Consider the following 22,422-nt stretch of genomic DNA (forward strand, 5'->3'; position numbering starts at 1 on the left):
ACTCTGTGTGTGTGTGTGTGTGTGTGTGTGTGTGTGTGTGTGTGTGTGTGTGTGTATCCCACTCACTTCCGTGCCAGCATTTTCTGAAGATGCCAGCCACAGATGCTGGTGAAACATCAGGAATAAACTCTTCCAGAACACGGCCATATAACTCGAAAAACGAAAACAAAAAACTATAGATATCATCCCAGGCACAATATTTTTAATTTATTTTTAGTGTTTCTATTACAATTAAGGATTAAATAGAATTAATCAATACTTATCTGGGTGGCTTTCTCTTCTATGGGTCAATGGCCCTTGAATAGAAAAAATAATTCTCCATTCCTGGTATGTGGATAATATATTTCTCTATAGATCCTCCAACAGAATCAGAATAGATGAGTTATCAGGTCTTCTTATGTTTTATGAATGAGACTTTTTCCTCTCCATATTTTTAAGCATCTGCCTTGTTGGCTTTCACTGCTCCCTACATGAGAGAAGGTTCTGAGAAGCATAAAAGCCTATTGGTGCTATCTTTCTCGCTGTATTTATATTGGGAAAGGGGCTATTTAGAATCCTGTAATCACTCTTCTTTTGCTCTAATATCAAACATATACCAAACATTTGGGAGACCTTTATTTAAGGATATAGGCTTTCATTTAAAATTAATTATTAAGAGGACATCTAGTAAGAGGACAACTATTAAGAGATGAACTGACATTTTAATATGCTCAGGCATACATGTCAACATTTTTAACATAACCTAGTATGTTTATATAAGTTGTGATCATTTCAGTTTATTTTTTATTATATCAGTAAAATATAATATTACTGTAGGAAATGTCCAAAAGCTGTCTCCTGGAGTTTTGTATCTCCACCATGATCCTGCTCTTAGAATATGTTTGCTCCAAAAATGCAGTTTTATTAAGCTGGAGTTAAATAGTACAGAATTTTATGGAAATGTTTGCATTAATCTGTATTCATTAAATCCAATGAAAGCTTCTAAAATGTGGGTGACCCACTTTCTTACCTAGATATTCATCAGTCTTATATCCAAAGTTTTGTTATAGCATACTTTTTTGTTGCAAGTCTGATTTCTCCAATCTACTGCCTTTCAGATGTGTTGGACCCCAAATCCCAACATCCATCCACCAGAATGTGGGAGGTTTAGTCCCAAACAGCTAGAGGCACATGGTTAGGAAGAGAACCAGCATGGTTTGAGTATTGAACTAGGACTCTGGAAACCAGGGTTTGAGTTCCTGATCAGCTATGCAAACCTACTGGGCAAGTCACTCTCTCTGCCTCACTCTTTCTGTCTCAAAGGAAGGCAAAGGCAAACCCCATCTAAACAAAAGAAGAAAACCCAGTGATAGGGTGCATTAGAGTCCACATAAGTTTGAAAAACTTGTGAAGTCACACAATGACAATAAACAAGGTTGGGAAGGCTGATCAAAGTTAAAGCATCCATTGTGAGATCAGTTTTATATCAAGAAAATGACTCATATTCTTTAAGTAGGTCTAATAAAGCACCTGTTTTTATATTTGTAAATACTATTTGTATATTTCAGACACTTCTGGTTATGTTTTTAAAAATATATTTTAGGGATGCCACCAGTCAAATTGTGTCTAGCCTAATTAAGACACCTCTCTTAACCCCTCCCCCCCATCTATACTGACCACTTCAACATTTATTTCCGCAGTCAATATTTTTAAATTAATATTGTAATTAAAACTTAATATATATAGGCCTAATATGTATAATATATTAGGCTTATAATATATATAAAGGTCCCAACAGGAGTAGAGCCATGGTATCAGTGGGATTTACCCATATGTTGACTCACCAATCAACATTTGACTGAATTGGGTTACTCTAGTTGGGGGTAAACAATGGGTCACCAGCCACAGTTTTCTTCTCATTCTTCATATCCTGAAAATATAGTCTTTGTGGTCTTTTGTGGCATTGAGGGTCTAAGTCATTTTGTTAATCCAAGCAGAGTAGGACCATTGGTTCACTTTTAAATTAGTAAATTAGCACTAATGTAAATTCAACTGTTCTGCTCTAGCTAAATTACAATTGGATTCAGGCCTTTAAAATGTCATCTAAATCAGTTCTTTAATATTAATCAATATCTCCCTCTTTTCTTTCTCAGGCTGCATATACATTGCCCATCTAGAAAGATTGTATGTTTTTCTTCCTTCTTTTTAATACATGTTTCCCCAAGTAATATTGTATCTGGGCTTTTTTCTTCCTTAATAACATTGCAGATTTATTTTTGTTACTGGGGAAATTCAATCTTTTGGCATTGAATGAAAAAGAACTTCCATATTACCCATTATTATATTAATATAAACGGTTACAATTACTCTCAAAATGGAAAAAGAAACTAGAAACTGACAAAGAAAAGAAACATAATTATGAGCTTTTATTGTGGTCTTCCCTCTTCTCCCCCCCCCCTCCCCAGCCCATTATATTGGTAGTATTATGCAAATAATATTTTACTGTTTCTAGTCATTCTCTACCCTCATCAGTTCTTGGCTCATGCAGATGTTTATTTGGAAGAGATTCTCATTTGTATCTTATTTTTCCCTGTAAACGTTTTTTTTAATACAAACATTTTCCCTTCTCTTTTAATATGCCTTGGAGCAACTCCACTAAAACTTTTACTTTCTTATTTATTTTGATAGGGTTCTCTGGCCAGATTTTTCTGTGTTTTAATTGATATGATCAGAAGCTAGTTCACATGCCCCAGATAGATAGATAGATAGATAGATAGATAGATAGATAGATATCAGGAGAGCTAATTTCTCCTGGCATGCCCTGAGTTGATACTAAGAAATTTGTTTCTGTATTTAATCATCACATGATTACCATTATACTCATGTTCCCTTGTGATTGCACTTTAAAAAATTGTTTTCATTCCTTTATGACAGCGGTGGGCAAAGTCACCCTTGGGATCCCAAAATACAGCCCATTAAATCCCCAGAAGTTCTTCAAAGCCTGATTTTGGGGTTATGTTTGTCTCCAAAATGTCCAGAATCTTCCAATCCCACCTGAAAGCGGAGCAGTTTGCTCCTCTGAACTCTCCCACCTCCTCAACTAAAAGAAGAAGGAAAATGGCCAAAATAATGGCCAGAGGTGACTTCGGATGCACTGAAATGCAGTGCTGAGCTCTGTCAGGTGGATGCCATGTTTTCAGTTGCCCCCCCTGCTTTATGAATGTTTTCATTTCTGCATTTGTTTGAAGAAAGCTGAATTTTATGTTGAGTGTAGAGTCAATGGTTTCCATTCTAAAGCAGCCCACTTGTTTTCTATCCTGGATACAGGGAAGAAACAAAGTGCTACCTATTCATATCAGACTTTTCAAACCTATATGGTTACAGGATTATAGCTCATACCTCATTTGGTAATCCGAGTGAACTGAAAAATAATATGGATTGGGTAGTCATTTGAAATCAGTGCCAGGCATGCTACAAAACCTACTCTGAGCCAGTTTTAATGACTATGGGCCCAAACAGACAGGCCAAAATAAAGCTGCTTTGGGTCACTTTGGAAGTGTGCTGTTTAAATGATGCATGTGTCCTAAGAGGCCAGAAGCCACACCAAAGCCATGATCCAGTCCTAAGGACTGGAGTGCAACTTTGGTGCAGCTTCTGGCCTCTTAAGATGCGAGTGTCATTTAAACAGCATACTTCCAAAGTGACCCAAAGCAGCTTTATTTTGGCCTGTCTGTTCAGACCCTTAATTGCCCTTTTCATTAATTTTTAACTGACCACTATGAACTTTATATGTTTATTTAGTTATGTACTAAGGCAAGCAGCATCCAAATAGGTACTTCTCCATTTTTAAAGGGTTATATCCCTTTCCCAAGAAAAAGTGTGGTGTAGTAGGTCGTGCTCCTTTGTAAACCCACTTCATGAACTTGGGCATATCATGTTCTCTCTGCCTCAGAGGAAGGCAAAGGCAAATGCTCTCCAAACAAATCTTGCCAAGAAAATTCCATTAGAGCTTTGCCTTAGGATTGCTGTAGGTCAGACATTATTTGAAGGCACATGACCACAGTTCCTTTCCCAGTACCACTCATAGCTTTCTGGTGCCATCAGTGGATGGTATGACTATCAATGTCTTATTTGCTTTATGGCAATGTATTATCTCCAGTATCAGAAGCACTGTGTCTCTGTTCCAGGAAACTTAATCAAGTTTATTTAATTTATGTCCTACTTGTGTGCCTGCCTTAGGAATCTAGTTGGCTACTTTGAAAACAGAATGCTGGATAGATTCTAAGAAAACATGATGCTCATTATGTTAAGAGCATGGTGTTGTGGCCTGAGTGTTTTTGATATTGTTGTGTGCCTTCAAGTAGTTTCCAACTTGGAGCGACCCTAAGGCCATGGGGTTTTCTGTGACTGAGAGGGTATGAGTTGCCTAAGGTCATCCAATGGGTTTTCATGGCTAAGCAGAAATTGGAACCCTGGTCTCCAGAGTCATAGTCCTACACTCAAACCACTGTGCCACACTGGCTGTCCTGAGTGTTTTACTAGGAATCAAATCCTATGAACATTATGAGGGCATTTTGGTGTGTAACAATAATGAGGTTTTTCTTTTAAAAAAATTCTAATTCAGTAATGGCAATGATTCCTTATAGACTTAAATTTCTGTGTTCTGCTCTAATAATAGATTTTAACATAACAAGAACCATTGTGGGACTAAGACTCTTGCCAGGCCAGATTTCAGATTCCCATTCAGCCCTGTAAAACCATTGGTTGACCTTGGGGATGTTATGCTCAACCTCAAAGGAAGGCAGTTGCAAACTGTCTCCAAACAAATTATTCCCAAGAAAATCCTGTCATAAAATTGCCTTAGATTCACCAGAAGTTGGAAATTGTTTGAAGGCACCCAATAACATGAAATCTCACGTTTTTCCCCCTTATTTAGAATCCTTGCATTTATTCCAAAGTTTAATTTTGCTCTAAAAATTATAAAAACTAATTGTAAGCTGTACCGAAGTTTCCCCTTCTGTTGTGTGATATAGCATGTAGAATACAATATCTGTCCACAATCAAAGGCTGCAGGCACAGAGCAGCTAGCAGTTATATTTGACCAAAAATCATTCCTTGCAATATGTCCTCTTCAGCTACAGTATCTCTATTAAGCTGAATTTGTTTGTGTGATTTAATTTGTTTCTACCTTTACAACTGTAGCCTTGTGATGTTATTCTGGCCACCCAAATTTGAGATGTAGTCATTGATGATTCATTGCAAATATATTTTCTGGTGGTTAAATAGCTCACCAATATATGAGGATAGGTGTTGGGTGTAAGCAGCTACATGGATTCTCAAATGTAGTGGGGGACATTTATGTAAAAAAGAATCATTGTTTGGTTGAGTGTATTTAATATTTAATAATAGTGTTGATGGGATATCAGCTGACCATGAACTGGTAAATACATAATTTTATCTCTGTGGAATACTGGTGCCACATATTAACTGTGGTGGCAGTGCCAAGGGCTTGACATGTGTATCCTCCCCGTCACATGGAGAGTTTCTGTGTCTGTGCAGTATGTTTTTCAAAGCATGAGATGCTGGTGTGGAAACTCTCCTTTTGATTACATGAACTATATAGGCTGCTGTTTTAAAAATTACATCTGGCTACATAGAATTACCATGAAGAATCAGTTTCTTACAAATAAAGGTTTTGATCTGTCAAAATGTACTTTAGTTTCGCAAGTGTACGCCCCAGCAGCATTGGCAATGTGTCATTGTACCAACTCTGTAGGAGCTCAATATAATTTTTGCCCTAAAAGGAACAGAGAAGGGGTGATTAAATATTTCAAATAGGCATAAAGAGAGGCATTTTACTCAGAGCTACTTCATGTTTGCATGCTCTATAGTTCTATAAATCATTTCATTGCAGCAAATTCATATCACTCAAAAGGAAAAAAAGTATTCATTTTATAACATGTTAACTCCATACAGTTAAGAGTGTTTTTTTAAATTTTATTTCTTACCCCAAAAAAAAGGCAGAAAATAATAACAAACAAAAACAAGCTAAAATACAGATCCTTAAAAACCAACTTCAAAGATTCAATGTCACATGGGATGTAAAAGGGCAACATTACATAAAAACAGGGATGGACTCAGAACACAGAGATACCTTCTTTGCATCAGTTCAATCATCAAAAGAGAATCATATTACAAAGGAAGACCCACTTCTGCTCCAATGTTGTTGAGATAAGATATAAGTGGGACTATCGTTCTTCAAAAAGCAAAGGAGGATTCTGCCCCGCAACCTCTAGATTGATCAATGAGCTTTTTCATAAACCAAAAATTCCAAAATCAAGACCACCAATCAATCATATTGACCTTTCCAGTTTTCCAAGTCCTGGCAATGCCAACAAAAATGCAATAATATCTTTGTTGTGTAATGTCTTGTTTTCATTAATAAACACTGAAAACAATAAAAGTTCTGGAGAAGGGACTATTTTTTGATCAGTGATTTCTGAAATTAAGTTAACTACTGAATGCCAAAATGCAAATACACTTGGACAATCGTACCACATGTGCAGGAAGGTGCCTCTATTACTACACCTTCTCCAACAGCACGAGGTGTGGTTCTTAGTAATGCCTGCAAGTTGTAGTGGTGTGAGGTACTATCTATGCACAACTATAAGAGTGGTTTCTTTAAGGGTTATAGAATTAGATTTATATGGGGGAGTGTTCCAGATTTTAAGCCACTCTGATTCTGTTATTTGAATGTTTAAATCCATCTCCCACCCCACTTTGTGAATCAGCTCACAACCGAAAGTCTCGTGTAGCATCCACTTATATATTTTTGCCACTCTGCCTTTAATGCAAGTATCTTTGTTTATACACATGCATTCAAACAGAGTAAGTGAGTGAGGGAGTTCTTTCCTCCTAAGGAGTTTGATTCAATTGCATCCAAGAGAGCTCAAAGGGGGAAAGGGCCTTGATCAGACACTCTCTGGACCTGGGTCTACCATGTACAAATAAGTCTCTCAACATAACCCCCCCCCCCCCCCCGTTGTACCATGGATGTAAACAAGTCCACTTATCAGGCTCCACAAACAGGGGGTGAGAAATAAAGAGTTGTATTGGTGAAGGGCTTGGAGCAAGAATGTACCTCCACTTTTTCCAGGCCATGAGAGTATGATACAAATGTAAATTATTAATTCTATGAATTACCTTCCCCAATGAGGGTGGAAAAAAATGCACTGCGCTCTGCAAGGGAGGCCTTCAAAAATAAACTGGCTTACCTCTAAGCGCCACGTATCAAAATATTGCTTGGGAGGATGGAGAGGAATGGTCTGAAAAAAGAACAAAATTTTTGGCAATGCAGCCATCTTAAATAATGGTACTCGCCCCAACGTGGAAAGGTCAAAGGGCTTCCACTGTCGTAGTTTCTTCTTCAGCCATTTTGTACGGGGTTTATAATTACGTTTAAGGATGTTTGAGAAGTCAATCACCAACTGGATTTGCATTTCACACAGGCTAAGCAAAAAAATAATTAGAGCTTAAATTCTTTTGTATTAAACATGTGCATTTGATTAATTGTATGCATACAGTAAACAAACCTATATTCACTATCCATACAATGTTATTTGTTGATTTTTAAATGGTGACCAAAATGCCTGTGAAGGATTAAATGCTTTTAACCACAGATGTCACCTTCAGTTGAAAAATTAGGTTGTCAAAATATCGGAAATGTGATAAAAATTAGAATTGCAGAGTACTAAAAATTACAATTCTTTAAATCTTTTTTCCCCTTATAGGCGCCACAGCTGCAGCTCGAAAAGAAGTTATAAGGAACAAGATCCGGGCAATTGGCAAAATGGCTCGAGTATTTTCTGTGCTGAGGTATGACTTCTACATACTTTGTTGCTTTTTACAAGGTTGAGAAAACACTTATCTTGTACTTCATTCTTTCATGCTTTTAGATGCTTCTTATATATTAAGGCACTAATCCGTTGAAAGCATCCTCCTACTCCACAAAGTGTTTGCTTATAGTTATCTGTTAGAAGCCTATTTTTGACCAACAGGATGTCCATTTTGATTTACTTTGAAGTAGTAATATTAGTCCTCAAATCCCTTGGAATCCCAGTCATGACCAAAATGCTGTAAATTTGTGGGGCTAAAACATAGACCTGTTTTCAGTGAGAAAGTAGCAAGCAATCGGTATGTTACCTACCATTCCTGCCCACTCCAAACCAGTCCCTACTCATACCGTAACTGTTCTCTACAATACAACCTATATACATCTCTGAATATGCTCTTAATATCATAGCAGCCACATTCATTAAAAGGTAAATATACTAGATAGAGAATATCCTTATGGCTATCTAAGATGTGATAACAATCTCTTAAGTTATGCTTTGAATGAAAATTCAGGCCTTGTACTGGCATTGTACTGGTGAAGGAACTAGACAAGATCCTAAAGTGTAAAGATATACAACTGAGGACTAAAGTCAGAATTGTCCAAGACATTGTATCACCCATCACCATGTACAAGTGTGAGAGCTGAACAGTAAAGAAAGCTGACAAAGAAAAAGGCAAATGGCTCCTTGACCATATCAAGCCTGAACTCTCCCTGGAAGCGTAACAAAAGATAACAAAACTGAGGTTGTTGTCCTTTGGCCATATCACGAGAAGGCATGGCTCATTAGAAAATGGTAAGGAAGGGAGAAGTCAGCAGAATGAGAGGAAGACCACACTCCAGATAGATGGAACCATCAGGGTGGTCATGGGCCTGAATTTGCAGGATCTAAGAAGAGCAGTGAAGGATAGGGGGTCTTGGAGAAGTCTCATCGACAGGGTGAGAGTGATCTCGAGGGCAGTTAACAACAACAACAAACTGCCATTTTGATCAGGAAATTTATTTTCTTTCCAGTGCAGATATAAAAGTGAAGCACATGCTTTTGCCATGGTCCAGCTTGTATGTTTCTCACATCTTTCTAAATTCTTGGTCCATTTTAGTGAGGGAAGGACAAAGTAGTCTGTGTTTATCCTGCATTTTTATAAGTAGAAAGACATCCAAAGCAGCTCACACCAATAAACTTCCTATAAATGACATGCAGTATAAAGCACTGCTGGGGCGATGAGAGGGTTTCTCAGTTGGAGCCAGAGATGACAGAAGGGTTCCTACTAGCAATTTTGTCTCTTCTGAGTCATTGCATTGTTGCTAGCTGCCATTGACATTATCTCATCCTGTTTCTTCCAGGGAAGAGAGTGAGAGTGTGCTGACACTGAAAGGGTTGACCCCAACAGGAATGCTGCCCAGTGGGGTGCTGTCTGGAGGGAAACAGACTCTGCAAAGCGGTAAGCAAGTTTGTGCATGTGTGCTGTGGTGTACATAAATTCAGCTGCCAAACTACAGAATTCCTGATGTTCCTTTCCTTTCATGAAATTGAAGAATTTTAAAGAAAAAAGAGGGAGCAAGAGCTCAAAGTGGGTGGAAATGGATTAAAAAAATTGGGGGTGGCCTTTTGTTTGTCAGCTGATTTTAAATAAATGAACAAGCCAAGTTTGTAATAGATACTGGCTATAGCTGACTTTATTTGGGATGGGGAAGAATTCTTTCATTCAGAGCAAGAATTTGCAATCATCTGAAGGGAAAGATAATTTTGGGTGGCAAAGTGACTGCATTGTCTGCACTCATCATAGTTCCCTAGGACTCAACTGTCTTGTGTGTATGTCAAGACATCTCTAAATGGAGATTTGGAGATTACATGTAAAGAGAGAAAACATGAATACACAACTAAGCTCCTCCTTAGCCCAAACTAGTTAGGATGAAATCAAGCCATCCAGTAGCCGCAACTAGTGAGGACCCCTGCATGGGGAACTTAACAACGGATTGCAGGTTAGAATAGGGGTAGGCAAAGTATGTGTGTCCCAGTCTCCTGGCCCCCACTTTTATTGGCCCCACTAGTCACCCAAAGCCCCTTCCCTTTCCCAAAATGTTTTTTAAATGTTTTGATGTGATGCCTCAAAATCATACAGAAAATCCCTAACTGCATCAAAACATGTAAAATACCTCCACTTCTTCCCCTATAAGAACCCCACAACCCTCTGCTGCAACATTAACCTCTGTTTTCTTCTATAGCCCCTCTCAAAAGGGCAACAGGAAAAAAATGGCAAAATGAGAACCTTCACTCCCTGTTTCTTCCTGTCATCATTTTGAGAGTGACTGCAGAAAAAAAATTGAGGAATTTGGGCTTGGTGTGTGGGCAGGTGGCCTGAAAAAAAAGGGGGGCTGTTGGGGAAATTGATCAATGACCCCCCCCACATAGTTTCCTATTATGGCTTAGCTGATCACTTGAATAGAACGAGGGAGAGAGGTGCAGGAGGGATGGAAAGAGAGTTCTGCTCTGGGGAGTGAATGCTTATCAATTTAGGTCTTCGACCATTCCTCACATTGTACATCAATTCCAGCCAGACCTGTAGCTAGGCTGGAGCAACTGGGGCACTGCCCCAGGGCCCCCAGCCAAAGGGGAGCCCAGACAGCGGTGCACCAAGATGGCGCCCGCAGCAAATGGTACGACTCGGGAGTGTGTGAACACTCTGTCCTACCAAGCCCTACTTTCTGCCCCAGGGTCCCTAAAGGCCTACCTACGGGCCTGGTTCCAGCTGACCTTGAAATAACATGAGATAGTTCAAGGTCCAGCTGACCTTGAGATACCGAACACAATACTTGATATGAATGAAAACAATAATTGCAAGGCCCCAAGTGAATTTCTACATACCATCAGATCATCCCAAACATCCTCTCTATCAAGCCATTTTCATGGGATGCAATAACAAATGGACTAATAGAGAGAAATTTAATTTTATTCCTATAAACTGGCTTCTGGAGACTTAATTTTTCAGAAACAAGAACATCCCCACTATAAATGAATACTTCATAACAAATAATTTGCAATGTTGTCAAATACAGTCTCCCCTCCGTTTTCACGGGGATCCGTTCTGGATCCCCCCCCCCAAAATGAAAACTGCCAATATTCAAGCCCCATTGACTTGAATGGCAGGGCCCCATTTTATCCCCCTTTGTTTGCCACTCACACATAAGTGAGGGAAGGGGACCCTACATCCGCGAAAATGGAGGAGCAATTGTAATCCTCTCCAACCTATACGCATAAGTAGATCTTGTACTAAAGGCTGGGGGCCCTGAAGAACCCAAAAGTAACTAGTTAAACAACTAATGATTTGTGCTTAGTTCCTTTTTCACTATCAGTAGTGGTACAATTATAATACTCCATCTGTGCTTCATTATTATCATTTAGTTTCTACTCTTTCAAAAGCAGATTCAACATAGGGAATGTCAGTGTATTTAGCCAATAAAAATAGTTACATAAAGCAACCCTAATAACAACAGTTATCTCAGCAATACCTTCCACAACATACCTGTCTTCTCTCCCCCCCCCCCCCCCCACAGTTCCAGGCAACCTCATTCCAGATTTCAAATATCAAACTTGGAACAAGTATGATTCACCCTACCAAATACTTTAGTTGACAGCCTGCTATGATTCTGGATTGGTGAAGGTGATAAGATGATTGCCTCTCCTAAAAGAATAATGTTTCTCAGTGTATGAGTGGATTCTTCCACTACATATGAGGAAATCATAGTGCTGTTTCCCAGCAGCGTTTCGCTCCAGATGCTGTTTCCCAGCAGTGTTACTTGATCTCATACTGTATATAAGTCGAGGGCAAGTTTTTGGCCAAAATTCTGGATTTTGATATAACCCATGGACAAGTCAAGGGTAAAACTTAGGCATGTGTAATGAAGGATGTAAAGGAGGAAGTAAAGGAAAACAATGCCAAAGAACTTACAAAATTCCAGCAGACATAACTATTTGTGTACATACTAAAGGCTGGATGGCTGAGAGAGTAGAAGGGGGTCAGTACTTTCAGGGCAGATTAAACTCTTGCCTTTCACCATATATATATAGTACTTACATTGACCCATGGATAAGTCAACTCGGGTTTTTTTGGGTCGATTTTTTAACCTAAATTTCTAGACTTACACATGAGTATATACAGTAATCGACAGAACAAATGATGAAGTATGCTGGAGGTTGCTGTCCAACAACTTTTGGAGAGCTGTGCTTTGAATTTCACATAAAGGAGGGCTACTTTTCAGAGTGTCAGAACAGTGAGGATGGTACTGAATATACTTTCTCTTCATATATGTATATGTATACGTATATGTATGTGTATATATACATGCACATACAAAATTAGTGGGTATCAGATGTATGACAGGCTACAGAGTTGCATAGTGTACAGTCAGCTGAGTAGGCCAACACACCAATCCACTAGTCTGACTAATCAACAGTTTCTCACCCTTGGTTCATTGAGAACCCCAAAACTTGTATTCTGTAAGGAGAATTCAGGGTTTTTTCCAAGAGCCATCCTAGAGGAAAAATAATTCATATATGGTAAATTGAAAATTTAGTTGAATAAACCTGAAGAGAAGAACCTTTTAATGGTGGCTTTGTTGTATATACAAACAGTGAAGCACTTTCTCCTATTCATGGCTTTAAGTCATATTTTGTAAAAGTGACATTTTTGTAAAATTTATAGCTAATAGAGTATTTCTTTTGAAATAAGGAGCCACAGTCAAGTTTTTTAATGTATAAACTGTATTTTGTTAACTGTGTTTACTACTGTATAACATATAATTCATGCACCCATGCACGTGAGACGTGGACTTTCAATAACTCAGTCTCAGCCTCTAACTTTCCATTTCTTCCTTGGAGTTTCTTCCGTGTATTTTTCCCCTTTCTGTCTCTTTTTCTCTTATCTAGAAGATTCAGGTATTCTGTGGTAAACTCTCTTTTTGGTGGCTTGTGTGTTACACACATGGTAATGTTCTGCTTTGTAAATGCTGCAGTATGATAACTAAAGTAACTCTGTCACACTCAAACAATTTTTGATGCATATATAAATCTCTAGTCCCTTGGTTTTGAGAGAATTCATCCCAACAGATACTCTGCAATTGACCCAGTAACTATAAATTGTTTAGGTGACAGTATCCAAACGTCTCACTAAATTGCAGAGCTTAGTAATCCCCTCATACTGCAGTGTTACAGCTTAGTGAAACATTACTGTACACAACCCATTAGTTAACACCTTGCACCGTTCACCAAATATACTGAAATCTACATAATTTCTGTTAAGCACATTTTCCTCACTGCTCTATGTATTAACAGAAAATATGATCAATATATGCTGTGAAATGTGTACATTCTTAGTGGCCATTATTTTCAGTGTATCCTTGCTGATTTGGAATCCTGTTATTCATCTTATTTTCTATTGTTTCTCTCTCTTTCATATTTATTACACATACTTATTTTGGTTGTTTAGTTCTCCAATTTGCCACACCTGAGGGCTATAGATTCCATGGGGGAACTTCTCCTTGACACAAGATGACACTTAATGAGATCCCACTGATTTCCATATTAAAAATTGTAACTGCAAAAAAAAAATAACATTCTAAATTGAATAGATCGTGTTCCACCTGTTTCTTTATGGCTAGGCTATTTTTCAATGTGGTCATTCTTTCCATTATTTGTAATTTAGACGAATCTAGATGCAAAAAAGATTTTGAGATAAAATGTAATGATATATTTTTATTATTAACTTTAGATTCTACTTGCAAATACTCCTTAAGCCCATTTCAAAAGGTGGTAGTGGTTTGATATCTAAGCTATACTACCAAGAAACCATTAAATGTACGGCATCGTTGTTTTTGCCAGAATTTTAAATCTAATAAAGATTTGGCTGGTTTTAACAAAAACAAGCAAATTCAATTTTAAAATGTTTTTTTAGGGCTGCACTTGGAAATATTATGTTTTATGCACCTTAAAAATAACATGAAAATTATGTGGGAGTGGTTGAATTGAACACTTTGAAACTCCTTTCGAAATTCCCTTAATCCTTATTTCATGTGGGCCTATGTGTCTATGTTTTTTTTAAAGAAATGAAGATTTATTAAAAATCATGAACAGCTTTTTCCCCAAGACAATGCTATCACCCCTGTACGCACTACAGGAAGTAATCTGATATTTTGGTGATCATCTTTGGTGGTGATCCTCCTATTGGCATAACATATTGGACACTTGTCAGACTAACTTGTCCCATGAAATGTCGCAATTGTGCTTAATACAATTAACATTGTAGGCTGGACAATACAGTACAGAATTTGAACTTAAATTGAATTTTAGTTTTATCAACCAAGAGCCTGATGATACCTTAAAGACTGCAAAATTTTATTGGGTTTCATCAGTGGATTCAAGCATTGCACCATATAAAATATGCTAGTCCTTAAGGTACCTAAAGGTATTTTACTGTAACAATTATCATAAATAACCCTCTGGGAATATAATCAGTGTGGCAATTGTTTATGTTAGAGGAAACAACTATATTTCACCTCCCTTCCCCAACAATAAAAAAGAAATCTATTGCCTGCAAGTTACAATACTTGTGTCTGTTTTGTGTGTAGCATTCTGTGTTGTCTTCTGTGTCAAAATCCAGCACTTACAGTAACCTTTAAGTGTACTAGCTCCTTTGCTATTCACTGACTTGTTCTTAGAGTGAAATCCTCTGCTCATTTTTCTCATTCGTTTTGCTACCCCTTTCTTCTCTTCAGCTACTGTTGAGGCTATTGAGGCTGATGAAGGTAAATTGGCCAGATCCCTTTCTGTTGTTTTTGCAACAGATAAGGACTCTGCTGGGTGTATTCATTTTTTTTCTTTTTTTGCTGTAGCTTGTATAGAGTGTGTGGGTGTTGAGCTAACAATTGTGGCTCAGTATTAACCTAAGTTTACTTGCTTTAAAGGGGAAAGTGTTTCTTTTGTTGTTGGTGTTGTTTCTTAAAGTTGCAACGATGTTCTGATCTGTGTCCATGGAGCTTAAAAGTGCTGAATCAGTGTCTCGCCTTAGGTCAAAGTGGCCATGGCAGCTCTTTAATAAAAGCCATTTGACAAGAACCCATTTCCCCGGGATGGCGGGGGGGACACATTCCTCACACCATCTTCAGCTAGATCTGAAAATTGGGGAAAATGAAAGTTAAATTAAGTTCTCCCTTAAGCAAGATCCCTAGTGAAAATTATTTTTAATGAGTTTTCACCCTAATTCAACATACTTTAAAATGTCCTCATGGGGGTGGTGGAGGAGTTAAAATGAGAACTAGTAAGATACATTTCCTCCCCTACAAACACTGGGAATGTCTGCAACATAGCCTTTAGTACCAGCACTATTTTTAAAATACTACTTCCAAAAATGAATTGCTCTCAAAAACATTTGAACGCTAAATGTCCAGCTGCCTTTTGCAAAGATCCTTTTCTTTCCATTCCTAAACAGTTCATGTATCAGTTATACAGCTACCACATCACCAAACTCCATCCTTAAATATTGCTGTCTGTGATGATACAATTAATCATTCAAATTGTTTTGCAAGAAGACTCTCAAAAGTTCCCCTTTAAAACAAAACAACAAACAAAACTCTTCAGTTGTATTTTATTCTTGCCCCCCTAAAATGTGAGTTTTTTTCCAAAAAGAATTAACAGTAATAATTAAAAATAATAATTAGCCATTAGTTCTTTCGGCAAGGAGTAAGAGTGCCATTTTGGCCCCTTCTATCTATTTTTTAATAAAACCTTTTTGTTGCAGTAGCAGAAAAATTCTTAAAAAGAAGTAAGAGAAAATACAACTGCTTTCTAAATAGCAGTGAGCGAGCTGCTATTTATGTTGGAATTCTCTATTCCTGTTGGCAAACTCTACTCTGCAGTGTGCATTCTTGTTGACAGTTTGGCTGTTTCTTTTCCTGTGATTTCTGTGACTGTGTTGTGTTTTTAGTATTACTCTCAATGTAATTGCTAATAATCATTGTCTGACCAGCAACTGCAGCAGAGCACTTTCTTCATCACTATGGTGTATAACTACGTCTGCTTGACACCACGATTAACATTTATGCAGCCCCTTCTGGGAATACGTGTTATTCAAGTTACACTTCTCTTTACTATTATGTTGTACTGTGGACAAATATTTGGTTTCTAAACAATTAATTTATGTTTAATTTGTTTTATTTTTTTTAAAGATTTTTTTTTCCTTTGAGAAATCAACAGTACTAAATATTTTGGTTACATGAATAGCTTTACTGGGATCCTGTTCAGGCCTTTAAGGAAGACAAATATTTACACCTCCAGCTGCAGCAAAATATTCTGCAAAAGTCAGACGGCATTAAACTTTGCCTTACTATTCATTATACACCTGTTTCAAATGACTGGGTAATAATTGGTAACACTGTAGTGAAGGATGGTTGGCTATTTGGTATGGGTCTTTTTTTAACTTCATCTGAACAAAAAAACTCTGTGAAACTGGAGTGGGGGCAGGATGTTATGTCGATTTAGATGTGAGGAAAGACAGTTCCAGACAACCAAGGGAGAGTTTGGCTCTGTAACACATTCCACAGCAAACTGGGTTATCTGAAGTGGTCCAGCATTCAAAGGTTAACACATTGGATTGGATCAAAAAATACTCTTCTTCATGACAAAGGTGTTGTTGGCATTGTCTCCACATGCCAAAAGGCCCAGCTTCCTCCAGCCTCATGTTGTCTAGTTTAGACAACACAGGCCCAAACTCCTGGCTGTCCAGACATGGATCTGGAGGTTCCAGTCTGACCCCAGGGTAAAGAGCCTTTACCCCAGGGTAAAAGGCCCCTGATTTTGCATGGGGTTTCTAAGAAACTCTGCATCAAAACCAGGCTGTTCAGACAGCAACTCACCCCCATATGTTGCTGGCTGTCAGTCCAATGGAGAAGCTCCCCAGTCACCATGTCTGACAGATGCGGCAACTAGTGGGCTTCTCAGTTGGATTGAAGGCTGGCAAGGTAAGGAGTGGTGCACCAGTCCCAGGTCAAGGCAGGGATGAAAGTGTGTGAAAACCCACCCACCCTCATTCCAACCCAGGGATCAATCCAGATGAGCACCAGGGTCAGGATATCATAGGTTCAGCCCATGTTTTCCTGGCCTATCTGCTCAGGCCATTTGTTTGTTTAATATTCGACTCTTCTCCCACCATGAGGCTCCCACTATGGTTGTTGTTTTGTGCCTTTAAATCATTTCTGACTATGGCAGTGAACCTTCCATGATTTTGGCTTTTTGCAGGATTTGTTCAGAGAGCATTTGCCTTTGCCTTCCACTGAGGCAGAGCGAGTGTGACATGCCTAATGTCACCCAGTTTCTAGAGTTGTAGTCCAGTGCTCAAACCACTACACTACATTGGCTCTCCCCTGCAAAAGGCTAAAACAAGATAGCTAAAAACTTGATAATAAAAATGTTAAAATTGCAATTAAATCATCAAATTTGTAGGGTCTGTTTTACCTTGTGCTAGAGTCTTGTGGGGTGGGGAAATGAAGCCATATGCAACTACATTTTTTTGGCTTCTAGTGTCAGAGGTGCATAACCATTAAAACACTGTGTCAATTCTGGTGCAAGTTTTCATGAAACTGCACCACTGGCTTGTTCCTTTCCACTTTGCTGTTTGGCCCTAATCCACTTCTGGATTTTTCACAAACTATAATATCTTCAAGATCAATATCATATTGCACTCCTTCAGATGGCCCAGAGTGTAGTGGATTCTACATGGCTATGAGTTGTTGTTTAAAAAAAAACACACATAGTGGAGTTGGGTGGGAATCATTCCACAGTATTTGTCTATAGTACACATTTCCACAGTGGTAGGTGGTAAAATGTCAGCATGAAAGGAGATGTACTTGAGACAAAATCCAACACAAGTGGTAACAAGGACTTTGCCTATAAAATTTTAACATGTATCAAAACTCAGAATGAGTTACACTTTCTCCTTAATGGAGAACAAACGTGATCTGTCTTCTTTAAAGAGAAATGAAAGCAAATTCAATTTGCATCCCCTTTCCTTTCTGCTCATGCTCTCCCAGTATATCACCCCTGTGTTGCTGACACAAATCAACCATTTTGGTTATTTGGCATGTTAAGAAACTATGCAGAAAAATATAACCATCTTTGTGTCTACGCATTTTATAAAAATAATAGAAAAAATAAAAGCACCAATAAATAAGTTAAGACCTCATCAATGGATTGTTACCCAAAGAGATGTCCCATTCCCCCCCCCCCCCCTTTTTAAGCACTTTCTAAAACAAATCCCAGCATGGTAAACTTTGTATCTGACCCTGGTTGGAAAGGGAATCATTTCACTCAGTTTTCTGAAATCCCCAATGAGATGAGTGTGGATCTCCTAATGTCACTGCTGTAGGGCAGGTTTGTTGACTTTTAAATTCAGTTACTGGCGCCTGTTTTCTTACACTTTCAAAGTTAAGAAGGACAAATATGCCAAAATAATGATATTCAAAGTCCATGTCACACTGAATTACTGCAGTTTAACCAGATTATTTTGAAGTGCTTTAGGGCTGACAGAGAAGGTTATTGTTACTGAGTAGTGTATGATTATTTCTTCTGTAGTGAAGACAGCGATAGCTTTCTATCTCATGTATTTTATGAGTGTCCTCAAATTCAAAAATCACATAAATGCCCTGTAGAGATGCTTTCATAATGGGAGCAACCTTTTTACCCTGATAAAAGGAGCAGGCCATTCAGTAACATGCCACTTACCTTTCTCGTCTTCCTTTTTTTAAAAATGTAAAGTTCCCTATCTTAACCATGGTTTAATGTTGTATTAGCAATCATATTGAGAAGCCTAAACCAGGTGCTGCTTTTCTTTAACCAAGATTCTTACCCAAGGTTTGAAGCAAGTTAGCAACTCCTGAAAAAATGACAAGCTTAATTGTGGTTAGTTTTTATTCTGGTGTCGCGCTTCATCTTGAATAAGGTTGGCAGGGGAAATTCCCAGCAAAGGAAGAACTGAATGGGTATAAGACACATAGGCCTGTTACAGACTGCCAAAATAAAGCTGCTTCGGGTCTCTTTTGAGGTATGCTGTTTAAATGATGCATGCATCCTAAGAATCCGGAAGCTGCACCAAAGCTGCACTCCAGTCCTTAGGAATGGAGTGTGGCTTTGGCACGACCTCCTGACTCTTAGGACGCATGCATCATTTAAATAGCATACCTCCAAAGAGACCCGAAGCAGCTTTATTTTGGAAGTCTGTAACAGGCCATAGATTCATTGGTTCAGTCCCAGCCTTATAGCTGCAATTAACTGCTTGATACCCTTAGAAAGATATTGGACACCAATAGCCTTCTTTAAAGTAACCCAGCCTTTCTTTGAAAAACCCACCCCTTTTTCAAAACAATTTCCCTCTTTTCCACACTCATCTGTGGATTTTCTCTAGATAACAGTACTTGTTTCTTCAAAAGCTTGGTTCATCAGGGAATATGGCAACAAAAAAGTCACAAACAACAGTTCTTGGACAAGCTGGAGGTTTGAATCTGTCATCTTTTTATGCGAAGCCCTTGACAGCTGCTGTGCTGTCAAATTTTGTCTCACGGGAGCTATTCCACCAAAAAATAAAATAAAATAGGGGAATACACCTCTCCATGGGAAATTGATGTGAATTCTTTCTTCAGCAAGACTGTGAAGGAATCCCAAGCACTTATTACTTAAGATCAATTTGACAAATATGTTCTTCTGATTCCAGAGTCATTTCAAGATGATTTTATATTATGGTTTCTTTTGGTTGGCCTAATAAAAGTATTATCACAAAATAAGAATTGTGATTTTGTTTTATTGTTTTGCACAACTACCTCTGCATTGTTCTATGGTCATGAGGGCAGACATTTCAACTACATGATATTGAAAGGCAAACATCATTGTAGAGACTTCATTGCCTCAAACAAACAAACAAAAAAGTGTGAATTGGCCCTTAGACTTTAAAGGTAACCAATTTCATTTGTACATAGACAGATCTTGTAGCACCTTTGAGACTAACTGAAAGAAAGACATTGGCAGCATGAGCTTTTGTAGACTTCAGTCTACTTCCTCAGATACATAGACTGAAGTCTACGAAAGCTCATGCTGCCAATTTCTTTCAATTAGTCTCAAAGGTGTGTGCTACAAGATCTCTCTATGTACTGATTCTACAGACTAACATGGCTATAGCTTAGATTTCATTTGCTCGTGTGTGTGTGTGTGTGTGTGTGTGTGTGTGTGTGTAGGCATTATTGTGTTCCCCAAACTGCAGAAAAAATGTGAAGAAATGGATTTTATTGGGAATATCGTAATCTTTCATAAGACATTGGGTGTTTTATTTTCTAGCTGTTTTCAAATACATCTGGAAACTTTAATTGCATTGTCATTTTATTTTCTCCACTACAAAGGAATTTCCCCATTGAGTTGACTGTTCACTAAAGCTGACAAAATGCTGGCCCTTTGTCTCCATTCACTTTCCTTTCCTTTTTGTTTATTTGTTTTTGTTTTGTTTTGTTTTGTTTCCTTCCCCAATTTTCTATGTAGCCATCAAAGGATTCTCACCACAGCATAAGATCACGAGCTTTGAAGAAGCCAAAGGTTTGGACCGGATCAATGAGAGGATGCCACCACGCAGAGATGCCATGCCTTCGGATGCCAACCTTAACTCCATCAACAAGGCAATCTCTTCAGAGACTAATGGCACTGACAGTAATGGCAGTAATAGCAGCAATATTCAGTGACCATTTCTGACTTGTGATTTTTTTGTTTTTGAGCTGCAGGGCATGATAGGATTGCTGCTCATCAGCAGTTGGATGTTCTTGCCTCTGATGATAGCTTACGGGGGCCAGGTGTTGGATTCAGTTTACAATATCATCAAAGAAGAGATAGTAAACTTTATTTTGGTGGGTGGGGGGTTGGGGGTTAAACACCTCCTTGGATATGCCTTTAAAAATGCTTGTAGAAAAAGCTAAATGAAAGCTAATGCTGGTATATATTGCAAAGTTAGGGGAATGAACATGTTTTCCTACTGCATTGGAAACTTCTAGATATGTTAACTGAAAGGCCTTTTATTATGTTACTGGACATGACAACTTTGTCTGATTTCTTACTAACTATTGTACGTTTACAGTTGCAGCACTAAACATGGACAACATCAAAAACATTTTTAACACAATGATGTACAAACTAAATAAGGAGACTATTTATTGATAATGTTTTGCTACTCATGTCAGACAATGGCTATCTTAAAAAAAATTAGGCTATCTTAAAAATATATAAAAATAAAAAAGAATGTTACAAATTTGTTAAAAATGCCAAAAAGGACAGTTTAATTTTGTACAGATTATGCTTACCTCAGGTTTCTTTAGTGTGCTTGAATGCCCTTCTTTAAAGATAACATTTACCTTAATTAATTTGGCAGTGATAATTCTTTTTTTTTCTTTTAAGTTTTTAAGAAAAAAAACTGGAATAATGATACCCTTCTTTTCTTTATTTTTTTTTCTTTTTTGCTGTTTATATTTAGGATTATTTTTCTTTTGGTAAATCAAGTCTTGGTTGTGGCTTGCTGAATTTAAATATTTATGAGTGGTGCATTTTTAAGTATAGTGAACAAGACACCATATTAAGTGCAGTGAAAGCATCTATATTCTGTAAAAATCTGCCTATGCATGTTTTTTAAGAAAAAAATTGGCTGTATAGGCCTGTATGGGACTGTAATGCGCTTAGTGGTCTGACTTATACTGGAAATGTATGTATACTGGCGTACTTTATATTCTCTAAAAAGAAAATGCTAATGCCTTTGAAATTTTGTAATCAAAAAAAAAGCTTTGAAAAATCTGAGGGGGAGAGTATTCTTAAAGTTTTTAATATAAGCTTGTCAGTGCACATATAGATGGTTAGCATGTTTAGCAAACCTTGTGAAATTAAAACTAAGTTTGTAGTTACATGTGAAACTAAATGCATGATAACTGTTAATGTCATGATGGTTTAGTCATTTTGTTACGTTCTGTCACGTGCCACAAAATGTGTAATTTTTTCACTTTTTTCCCTTTATATATCAGTTACGGGTTACAACTGGTTCATTCTTAAAGGAAGAAGAAAAAAAACCAACAAAGCAGTCCACTGATATTTTTTAACAATTGTATAAGTGCCCAAGTAATTCACTACAGCCTACAGCCTTGCCTTTGTAATTTGACTTATGAAATGTTGGCAATCAAAGCATGCACTTGTAACAATGAGAAAAAAGCATTTTATATTACTACTCAATAAAAATGTGCATGAATCAAAGACGCCTCTCAGTAACTGTCTGAAGCATTCTAGTATTTGTGTTTAATCCTCACAAGGAAGAAAACTCACACCAGGTGTTTTGTCCATTGCAGGGCTTGAAGTTTTGTGACCCAGATGATGTAGTCTCTAGGAGCTATATTAATTTGTTAGCCCTAGCTAGAGTAGAACCATTGAATCAGTTGTATTTACTCACCACCCAACCATTGATTCAATGAGTTTGTTTTAGTTTAGACTAGCC

General features: G+C 37.8%; 1 protein-coding gene across 5 annotated transcripts in view; it reads left to right on the forward strand.

The window, feature by feature from the left end:
* The window catches only part of PPP3CA (protein phosphatase 3 catalytic subunit alpha), a 227,969-nt gene extending 205,785 nt beyond the window's left edge, over positions 1-22,184 (forward strand). For 3 of the 5 annotated variants that reach the window (XM_042467201.1, XM_042467202.1, XM_042467203.1), the window contains 4 exons: positions 7,770-7,854; positions 9,215-9,312; positions 14,642-14,671; positions 20,442-22,184. In XM_042467201.1, the coding sequence (XP_042323135.1) occupies positions 7,770-7,854; positions 9,215-9,312; positions 14,642-14,671; positions 20,442-20,638 (410 nt within the window). In that variant the 3' untranslated portion in view covers positions 20,639-22,184. The remainder of the gene's footprint in view (positions 1-7,769; positions 7,855-9,214; positions 9,313-14,641; positions 14,672-20,441) is intronic. The other 2 variants (XM_042467204.1, XM_042467205.1) reach the window with 1 other exon arrangement.
* Positions 22,185-22,422: the final 238 nt, after the last annotated feature.

The sequence above is a fragment of the Sceloporus undulatus genome, chromosome 5 (assembly GCF_019175285.1).
Source record: "Sceloporus undulatus isolate JIND9_A2432 ecotype Alabama chromosome 5, SceUnd_v1.1, whole genome shotgun sequence".
In the NCBI taxonomy this organism is placed as follows: domain Eukaryota; kingdom Metazoa; phylum Chordata; class Lepidosauria; order Squamata; family Phrynosomatidae; genus Sceloporus; species Sceloporus undulatus.